At 30.8% G+C, this 11,841-nt stretch overlaps 1 protein-coding gene across 1 annotated transcript; it reads left to right on the top strand.

Moving 5' to 3' along the window:
- LOC18604325 (thaumatin-like protein) lies at nt 10,396-11,841 on the top strand. The gene is made up of 2 exons (XM_018118510.1): nt 10,396-10,690; nt 10,951-11,841. The coding sequence occupies exons 1-2, from the start codon at nt 10,546-10,548 to the stop codon at nt 11,631-11,633; spliced, it is 828 nt and encodes a 275-aa protein (XP_017973999.1). The 5' UTR covers nt 10,396-10,545; the 3' UTR covers nt 11,634-11,841.

Raw genomic sequence — 11,841 nt, 5'->3', positions numbered from 1 at the left:
TCACGTTCTGCTAACGAGTCGATCATATGTTTAATATTTATGGATTTGATTATGTTTACAGATTACGAACATATTATGTTAATGTAGCCTATGTTTGGCATTTTACATGAATAATGTTTTGTAAAATATTATGATGATAGTTCGAGAGCCTATATGAACACCCGAAGGTGTTGCTGATGATAATGATATTGTGTACTGTGATAGTAGCACTTGTTGATATATCAAATGTTTGAACTTATACAGTTAAGTTGAGAAATTACTTAATTGTATAATGAGTGTTATGAATGCATGCATGATGAGTTTGTATGTTAATGGATGTTATAAGACGCTTTCGCATGTAATGATGAATGTTTAAGGATGTTATGGTAAGAAGCTTGCTTAGGCTTAGCGGGCTATGCTCGACTAGGTCCATGCGCTAGTCATGATCCCTCCAGGAAATGGGATGTGACATCACTTCAGCATCATCATGTCACATCAATACATAGTCAACACCACATCAGTCGAAAGTGACATGTCAATTTAATCAAAATGTCATATCAGTATATTTAACAGTTAAGTTTAACGGTGTTAGAGTTAAGGATTGAAATTAACAAATTGACAAAGTATAAGGACTCAATTTACATAAATTATTGTATAAGGACTAAATTTATAATTTTTGTAGAATACAAAGACCAATTGCATAATTTAACCTTTTTTGTACCCAAGCCTTTTTAACAAGCCCTTTTACCAAAGTTTGATTTGGTCTGTAACTATTTTTATTCTGCCAACGTAAAGATTTGGTTTTTGATTTTTTAACGTTACAAAATATTTTATTTTGATTCTTTTCTTGACTCTCTGAGCTGTTCATCCCAATAAATACCAACCTCCACTTCATTCTCAAAGCATCGAGAAAAATTAAATCATTTTCTCTGCTTTCCCCTATTCCTCTTCTTTGCTTTTGCTGGGTTCTTTCTTATTTATAATTTGTTATTGTTCTTGTATCCCTGATAGTTTGTATAAACTATTCATGAAGAGTCTATTTGAATCTTGAGGGATAACTACTTCAATTCTTTTACACCAAGTTTCATACTTCGAAGAAGTATAAATTATCCTTAAAGACAATGTATCACACCTCAAACTAGTTTTTGTTGTCATTAGCTTCATTCTTTGACCAACATATCCATTGTCTATGTTCAGAGATAAAAGAAAAATATCCATCATAAATATAGAGATTACAAAGAATAAAACACACCTAAAAATAAACACTAAACCTAAACCATGAAACCAAAAACTTAGTTTCATGTTCCCTAGTGTTTAAAATCATGGAATACCTTTTATTCCATATAACTCGATGTTTCCCCCATTCTTTCTAACATCCTTACAACTTTATGAAACTTTCACAGAAAATCCATCTTTATAAAGAGATCAGATAAAGATTACATCAATCTCATTAATCTAAAGGCTAAGACCCACTTCATATTTATAGATCTTTATTACTTGATCAACAAGTATCCCTTGAGATTCTTCTCTAAGCACAAAATTATATACTTCATTCAATAATAGAAAGGTTTAAGCATTATATTATGTGACGAAGAACAACAAAATTCTCATTAAGACCATTCAAAAATTTAAACACCGCATTTTTTCCATACAACTTAAAAAACTTCTAAAAGCAGGTATTATTGCAACTACCACATTCACATCTTGGCAAAAAACAGAAATTCTTAAGTTCCTCCCACAAACAATTAACCTTTATAAAGTATGAATTAATTGACCTGGATCCTCGAGTAATGTTGTTCAAGGAAAATTGAATGTTGCAAATTCTAGCATTATTTGACTGAGTGAACCTATCTTTCAAAATCTCCCAAATCTTCAAAGCATTATCCATGTATAGGACTGTGGAAGTAATTGAAGGAGACATTGACTTCTATAGCCAGACAATTATGACATTATTGCATCAATTCCATACCACATAAAACTTACCTAAAACCTTTGGTTTTGGAATAGATCTATCGATAAATGCTACTTTGTTGTGGATGGATAATGCAAGGAAGAAAAAATGACTCCAAATAGTATAATTTGTCTTAGTCAGCTTGGGCGTGATAACCATTGATCTATGGTGATTGGAGTGATGAACGAAATATGGCAAATATGGTTCTTCGAGTACAGAAGTGTTTGATTTTGCAAATTTGTTTATCATTCTCACTAATCAAGAAGAAGTTTGAAAAAGTTGAAAGAAGTTGATCTAAATTGAAGGAAATAATTGAGGTTTAAAAAAGAGCTTTTTCAAAACAAAAAAAAAACACAAGTTTCAGGTCTAAATCCAGCTTTGATACCATGTAAGTTGTTGAACAAAGGGAAATAAATTTAAGAATTTTCACTTCTATTTCATCATGAGTGGTAGACGGTTACAAAGAGGTATTTATACCTCAATGATAAAAATGTTCTAAAAGGGTAGCATGAAAAGACCAAAATATACACAAACAACTAACTATTTACAGTAATACTAAAACTAAATAATTTACATATTTACATTCTAAAAAGAAGTGTGGGACTGTGACACAATGATTATGATAGTATGAAAAAGTATTAGCAAGCATTAGCATTTTTTGCAAATCTAATTAATCATGAAAACCATACATTTTTTTAGAAGTTTGAGAAATACAATAAACCACAAACTTTTTTCTTAATCTTTCTTTACATTCAAATGCTTCCTAGGTTCAAAAAGACCAAATGATGATATGAAAACATCTTTTATTCTAAAAGAGATGAAAAATTTTCAACACTAAAAATGGTTGCCATTTTTCGCCGACTTCTCTAACAAGAGGTAAAGGGAATGGGGGGTTAGTAGAGGTCTTTGCCCCCTCCCTCCAAAGTTGTAAAATTTTTATAATATACTTTTTTAAGAATTTTTTAATTTTGTTCCTACAATAATTTTTTTGTTTGATGAGATGCCCCACAACAATTAATTAAAAATTAATTTTAGTAAACTTAGGGATTAAAGTAACGCTCATTGCAGTAGAATTATTCTCCAAACCCTACTTCCCCAAGACCCTACAACCACCCACCTTTTGTTCTCTTTTCTTTTTACCAAATCGAAACAAAAAGTCATTTTTTTCCTTGCACTCTTTTGCTTGCCATCAGCATTCTCTATGCAGAAAATCTCTAGTCAGTAACTCGTTAAGAATGAGACTCATAGTAGAACGTCAGATGATTTTTATAGAAATTCATTAATCATTCCCATTGAAAAGGAAATTATTTGAGGCTTTAACATTAATTCAATGATAGATGCCTTTAACTCTATGAAAGACCATCAAGCTTAATTAATGATAACCAATCTTAGCATGCAATAATTGTTAAAAAAATGTCTTTATTTTGTACTCAACATGTAGTTAGAGTTATTTATGTAATTTTCACATGAATTTTTTCTATTTAAGTTGCTTTATGCTTTTCTCAAACATTGAACTTCTAGTATGACTATTTTATAAACATTATATTTACCCCAAACATAAAATCTTGGCTCTACCACTGTCTCCACCTCTTATGAAATATCAATATTCCATTCAATTTTGCGATTGGGCTAAATATATACAACAAGCTGCCTAATACAGTTGTTTAAATTTTCACACAGTAGTTATATCCAAGGAACACATCTTTCTCAAATTGTGTTGAGTTGTCCTTTTATGTAATATTGTGTTGAGTCAAGCTTGACAAAAACTTTTGTGGTCCCAAATTTAGTTTTCTGGAGCTAAATACAACTCACCTTCTTTATTCCTCAAGTTTGAGAAGAATGAAACAAACATTTGAACATAGTAAAATTAGCACTGTTGTGAATGAAAATAATAACTCCTAGGTTTAATTTTGAACCTGATTCCCATCTCCCAAGTAGAAAAATCACTAAATCAACTAACCAAATAAATACATGAAACAAAATTAATATATATAAATTAAATTAATCACACATGAAACTGAAATCTCAATAGCTTCGAATTCTCTTTCTTATCATTAAGATAATGATTCATTAGTTCATTTTCTCCATGATAAGATATAATAAAGGCTAAAGACTATCACCATAAAGAACCTAGCTTAAAGCAGAACATTCCTGAATTATATCAAAATTCCTACGACATATTTTTGTTGATTTGGAAAGTAAATACAATACGCCACAAATTTTTTAGGAAGTTTGGTCTTATAATTAGTAATTAAAGAAGAAAGAGGACTTTGGTGTAGTATGGAGAAATTCGAAGGTGAAAAATGGTCAAATTATAAATCTGCTACTTTTTAACTTAAACAGTATGTTTTGTTTGTAGAACAACTATGAATGAAATGGAATAAAATAGCTATTATGTGATAATAGAATAGTTATTATGTAATTTACTACAACGAATAAAATAGAGTAGGAATAGTTATTATGACTTATTTCAATGTTTGGTTGGTAAAAGTAACTTTTGAATAAGAAATGAATAAAAGATAAAAAGATAAAAATACCTTTTATTATATATGTGATTTTTTATTTTTATTTTATTTTATTTTTTGAATTTTAATAATTTATAATTTATTTAAAATATTTATAATTCATAATTTAAATATTAATATTTTATTTATAATTTAATCATTAACAATATAAAATATTAATATTTTATTTACAAATTCAATGTTATTATGATTATTTTTATTTTATTTTTTTAATATTAATAATTTATAATTTATTCAAAATAGTAATAATTGATAATTTAAATATTAATATTTTATTTATAATTTATTCATTAATATTTTAAAATATTAATATTTTATTTATAATTTAAATGCTATTATGATTATTTATTTTTATTTATTTTTTAAATATTAATAATTTTAATATATTTAAAATATTAATAATTGATCATTTAAATATTAATATTTTCTTTAAAATTTAATCATTAATATTATAAAATATTATTATTTTACTTATAATTTGAATGTTATTGTTATTTATTATTTATTATTTTATTTCTAAATATTAATAATTTATAGTATATTTAAAATATTAATAATTGATTATTTAAATATTAATATTTTATTTATAATTTAATTATTAATATTTAAAATATTAATATTTTATTTATAAAAATTAATATGGGTAAATTATAAATTCTTAAACTTATGAGGGTAATTTAATCTTAACAATTTTTGAAGCTATTCCATGAGACATGGAATAGCTAATACCAAGGGAAAGATTGGGTGTAGTTAAAAAGAGGTTTTACTAATTTTGAGGAAAAGGTAAAATGGGAGAATGGCTATTCCTTGCTTAACTGCCAATCAAACAAGAGGAGTAAATAGTTAACTGGGAATAAAAGGGGCATAACTAAACTATTCCCCATACCAAACATGCAAAAAAAAGGAAAAAAAAAAAAGAAAATCTTAGGAAATGGGAACAGAGAAAAAATTAAAATATATTTGTTGGCAGAGCAGAAGACAAGTCAATTTGTTGATGCATGGAAGCAATGGAATGAGGAATGAGAGAATAGAAATTGGCAGGGTGTGAATTGACTCAGCCTGCAGGTATAGAAATTGACAACACTTAAGGGTGCTAGACATATGTAGACAGGCAGGTGGACCAGAAGTTTCTGTGGTTTTACTCAAAAACCTCATCATGTGAATGCCATCCCCCGATTCCAATTCCAATTCCCATTCCCCTTTCGTTTTCACTCTCTCTCTCTAATGAATCATGTGATCTCCTCATCTCCTTCTCCCTCTTTATCATGAGGCCATCATTTGAAACCAAAAGAAAGAGCATCTCTCTCTCTCTCTCCCCCTCTGACACCAAATAAAATTTGAAAATCTTAGTGAGTGTATAGTGTTTGCTTGCCACTTTAATGTGCTACTGCATTAATGCTCACTACATTTCTCTACAGTAAATGTAAGTACATTCTGATACACAGAGAAGAAAGCCAAGGACTGGCTAATTTCAACCTATTCCTACTTATTTCAAAACAACCATCTCTGTAGGGTTTCTGAAACATGCAGATATCCATTTATTTGTCATATAAGCGTACCACTACTAATTATCGAAATACAAAAAGGAAGAAGAAAAAAAAATTACATAACAGAAATATCAGTTGCTCTCATGTCCACTTTATGTTAATTAAATAAAAATTAGGACAGAAAATTTATAATAAATCTAATTGTTTCAGGATTATTATTCTATACATTAAACATGGAGTACGTACTTTCAAACTCTAAAAGCATGTTTAGATAATTTAACAAGTATTTATTCAAGCAAAGGTAAAATTTAGGTAAAGTTTTTTAAGTCAAGTTCATGAAACTTTTCATAAAAAATGATGAAATAAAAAACTATGGATAGAATTCAAAAAAAGAATCATTAATATGTAAATAATTAATTAAAAATAGTATTTATACACAAAAATTTATCAATATTTATTCATATCTATAAATAAAAAATGCCCATTTGAGTAAAGTATGAAAATTTATTCAAATATATTCAAATTTATTTCAAATTTTCTATGTATATTTTAGTTATATTCAAGATCTTCCAATCTCTTGGTTTAGATTTTGTTTTATTTAATTGTTACTAAATCATTTTGAATAAAGAATCTAACGAATTTCACCTAAGGAATTTTATCAAATTTGTCATTATATATATATATATATATATATATATATATGGTGACTTAATATTGAATTTTGTTCTTAAATTTTAGTTAGGTTGAATTTGTCATTATATTTTTATTTTGACTTATATTTGAACAAAAATTTTCCAATAGTGCATGAAGGGTAATTGTTATCTTGGATATCTTAATGAGCTGCAGACAATAAGAGGAATTGAAAAAGAATGACTTGGAAATTTAAAAAAAGAAATAAAGAAAAAAGATGTGTTGATAATTGTCTTGTATGTCTCTTATAAAATTTTACGTCCTTATTTTTCTAAAATTTATTTAACTGTAAACAAAACATTTTCACGAAATATTTTTTATTGTTAAATTTTTTTATAAAAAAATCAACCAAAATAAAAAGAAGATAGCATAATTCAACACAATTCAAATAAAAATCTTAAATTTGAATCAAAATACTTTCTAAAAAATTAAAAATTGATAAATTATACTGTATAATGGTGAGATGTTTCTTTAATAGTAGACCTGCATACATATATATATATATGGATCCAAAAATATACTTACCTGGGCATAATTGGAGGGTGTTTAAGAAGGTGGCCTCCATTGCACTTGGAAATCAATGTATTTCCCCAAGGTCTCTCAAACTGAAAGAGCTTACTTTACAAAAGGAAAAACATTCAACTAGATCAAGCATACAAAGAGGGTGAGCTACTTCTAATCCTACAATGGGCAGACGCAGGAGGGTCTACCAGAGAACCTGGACACATGCAGGCTTGGACTTGGGCCCACTGCCCCAGGCCGGGGCTTCCATTGGACTTGGGATGTGCACTTGTTTAAGGTCTCCCCAAGCGGGAGAGCCTACCTCAAATTTTGTGGCAGCAGAGGCCTGCCTTTCGAGGCCCTTAACCCAATATCAGTTCAAGCTTCTCCAATGTCAATTTCAGATGAAGCTTTCATTGAATTGCACTTGGTAGATAGATGGGTACACAAATTTCATTCTGACTGTCTTTTCTTGTACAAAAACTTGGTTTCAAAGGTTTGATGATTTGTTCTTGAATCGATTAAATTTGGTCTTCTCCTGTTTGATTGGATAAGATCAGAGAGTAATTTCTTGAGAATTTTGGGCTTGATTTTTTGAAATTCTTAAATTATGTACTCGCTATTTGTCCAAAAAAAGAAAAAGATTCTTACACTGATCCGAATATTCGGATATCTTTTATCATCAATGAATATATTTATAAAAAAACCCTCTCATATTTCTCTCATCATCTGTCAATATATTTATAAAATAGAGGAAATTTTATATTAATTCAAGTGTGCTTCAACCTCTCATGAATCCTACATAAATAAAAATTTGAATTATTCAAATATTATTTGTTAAATATCAATATTTTTAATTAAAAATATATATACATAGATAAAAAAAAGTCCTTATTAATTCATATACGTAATTCATCTCATTTCTTACTCACTGATGTAGCGTCCATCACATATGCCTCTGGTCAGTAATTGGGATTTCAAAGATTTGTTGGACAAGGGAAAAGAACAAAAACAGTGATAACAACGCCAGCAAAATTTAACCACCTGTCTTGTCTTAATCAATACCCATAATAATATCTGAAACGACGTGAACATTATTCATTCACACAAGGGATTATTTGACCTACAGAAATTTCCAGTAATGATGCCTAAGAACAGCCAGCCATCAATCAAGGTGCAATAAAACTTTTCCTTATCTACTGTTTCTGTCCGTTAGCATCTCATCCATCTTATGTTAATTAATATTTTTCTAATCTTAATTAAACCACATTAACTTCAGGTTTAATTCAATACAACCCCTCCGAGATCTTTGTTCACTTCATTACACGACAACAATTCCGATGGAATCTCTCAGACCGATGCCCCAAACCTTTTAACATCCTCTCTCTCTTTCACGTGTGAGCTCTGCATCATCCCACTCGCTTCCACTTTTTCATCAGAAAGCAATCTCCGCCGTCCATCTCGTAAAGTCTGACTTCCTAATTGATTAGTGCTGCACTGTTCGGTGATCAAACGATTAATGTCTTTCACAATCATCCCACGTGCACACTACGCTACTCCACTTCACGCGCGCCAAGAGAAGCTGCAGAGGATGTAAAGGAAAACGAATCACCACAAATTGGGAATAGGGGGACCTGTTGCGCGTGAAAAGCACGCTCCTCATCCTTTGTTCTCGAGTGAAGGAGTGATAGGGCGAGGCAGGCAAGCAACAGCATGTGAAGGGCAATGGCCTTGTTTTCAATTGCCCTTTTATTTGGGATGAAGACAAGTTATCCCCCACAAAGGGCCACTGACTCCTCTGACAACCTCGAGAACTGAGAGTGCTTGACCTTGTTTCGGCAATCACATTCCGCAAATTTCTGACTCTTTCACTGTGCATTTGTAATCTGCTCTTCTCTTTCATTGTTTCAATTCCTAAATTCATTAAAAATGCTGAAAACTATTTCTGTCTCCACTAACTACTATATATGATGACAAATCAACTTAGCTTAGGTTGATATATTTAGAACAAATTACCTACTTTGATACGAATCACTTTTATAAATTTAGTTAACAAGCATTGGTCCTAGTAGTTAGGCTATTTTCTTTTTCTTCTTTCTTGTTCAATATATGTACTGTTATTTCTTTCTCTTTCAACATTAATCTACTTGGGATCTAGTATCTATGACCTTTTTTTGTTTAATGGTGATAGAAGTCATCATAGTGATACTATTCTTTCATGTACATAAAACAAATTTTTTTCAACATATTTTACAAAATCTTTGAACTATTTAAAATATAAAATAAATAAATTTTTATTTTTATATTTTATTTCAAATTAAATATTTTTTATAATTAATAATTAATTAATTATTATTAGTTAAATTCATCATTTGTTATTTTTACACTCACATAACGTCGATGTAAAAAGTGAAAATATCATGTAATTATATCATCATTTCACATGATAATACTTTTTTGTCATATAAACATGTACGTCACTATTAATTATGTCACATCAACATTACATAATATAAAAATAATAATCAATAATTCGATTAATGATAATTAATCAATCGTTAATCATAAAAGCCTAGTGAAAATGTTTGATTAAACATAATAAAAGAATAAAAATTTATTTATATTTTTGTAAACAATTCATGAGTTTTTTTCTTTTAAAGATAAAATTAACAATTTTATATGTAATTTTATAATTTATTTCCCTTATCTTTTGATCACCACCCATTCCATGATAAATGATTTGTGACTACAAAATTTAGAAAAAGAACAGAAATTATATATTATATAAAGAAAATACATAAAGTAGAAGTATGTGGCTCTAAATATGTGGAAAATATTGTTGATGTGTGGTCTAGAGTTATGCCAATTCATATATATATATATATATAGGTGAATTAGAGTTAAGAAATTAAGACAAACAAATAAAAACTGTAAGTATAAAAAAAAAGCACATAAATTTAAAGCATCCTAAGGAGAACATCGATATAGAGAATAATTTAGAAAAGTAAGTTCCTTTTGTTTTTTTTTTTTCTTCTTGATTGATGAAAAAGAACAGTTTGGAACCGTTGAAAAAGGGATCACCGATAGATATAAAAGTGCAATTTCAGTATTGCCCTGCAACGGTAGTCAAAATATATGAGTGCTGTCTTGAATTTCTTTTCCATTTATTCCTTTTATTCAATACGAAACTCAGAAGCAGTACAGCCACATCGCTAGAGCTCTCCCAATTACAGTATAGTAAGTAGGTCCACATTGCAGCAGGCTTTATTTCACATTTCACAAAAAAAAAAAAAGAAGAAGAAGAAAATCAAATAGTGACTTTACCTTATGACAATGTGCTAATGTAACCAAACCCTACTTTACTTTTGGTCTCTTTTATCTATAAAAGGGCTACCGTAGTTACTGCATAGTGATGGGCACCAGGCCTTTATTTGTCACACTACTCAACCCTCTCTCTTTCACACTCCATAGAACTTCCCAAGCTTCAGCCATGGAGGCAATGCTGAGATCTCTGCTTACTTTCACACTCTTCACTCTTCTGTTCTCCCACATTTCAGGTACTTTGTTATTTTCTGTCATGTCTGTTTAAGATCTGTCACTGTCATACAATGCTAATGTTTTTCAGTATTCTCCATTCCAATCTTTCATACTTACTGTAAATTGCTCTTGAGTGAGCTTCTGCTTTTTAACATTGTTAAAGCACACATGCTTAAGGTTGAGCGTCTAATTTTTAGCATGGTTTCTGTGTAGTCTTTTGGCATTTGGATATGTCTGTGATTTCACACTTTATGACTTCATTTTTTGTTTGTTTTTAAAGTTGAGGTATCAGCGACGACAATAACATTTTACAACAAGTGCCCTCACCCAGTGTGGCCAGGGATCCAACCAAGCGCTGGCAAACCTCTTCTAGCCCGTGGCGGCTTCAAGCTTCCACCCAACAAGGCTTACTCCATGCGTCTCCCTCCTCTCTGGTCAGGCCGCTTCTGGGGTCGCCACGGCTGCTCCTTCGATGCCTCTGGACGCGGCCGCTGCGCCACTGGGGACTGCGGTGGCACCCTCTTCTGCAATGGCCTCGGCGGTGCCCCTCCTGCCACTCTGGCGGAAATCACCCTCGGTCAAGAACAAGATTTCTACGACGTCAGCTTGGTGGACGGCTACAACATAGCCATGTCGATAACTCCTTTCAAAGGCTCCGGCAAATGCAGCTATGCAGGGTGCGTTAGTGACTTGAACTTGATGTGCCCTGTCGGGTTGCAAGTGAGATCCAGGGATAACAAGAGAGTGCTGGCTTGCAAGAGCGCTTGCTTTGCTTTCAACTCGCCAAGGTATTGCTGCACCGGGAGCTTTGGGAGTCCTCAGTCTTGCAAGCCAACTGCTTATTCAAAGATTTTCAAGGCTGCTTGTCCAAAAGCTTATTCTTATGCTTACGATGATCCCACCAGCATTGCCACTTGCACTCGCGGTAGCTATTTGGTCACTTTCTGCCCCCACCGCCGCTAGATCAGTGTTAGGCTAATCGGTCCAATATTCCACAAAATCCATTGTTATTTTAATATTTACTTTATAATTAGCACCCATTTTGGTTGTTATATCTACTTCTGTCCTCCCTAATTATCTCTACATATATATACTTAATATTACTGGGGCTGTAGTGGACTTCTATTAACGGAAACATTAATTTTATATGGCAGTTTTGTTTTTCTGCTTG

This window comes from Theobroma cacao, chromosome 3 (assembly GCF_000208745.1).
Source record: "Theobroma cacao cultivar B97-61/B2 chromosome 3, Criollo_cocoa_genome_V2, whole genome shotgun sequence".
Taxonomy (NCBI): Eukaryota; Viridiplantae; Streptophyta; class Magnoliopsida; order Malvales; family Malvaceae; genus Theobroma; species Theobroma cacao.
Note: the sequence above shows the minus strand (reverse complement) of the source record. Positions and strands in the feature narration are given on the sequence as shown.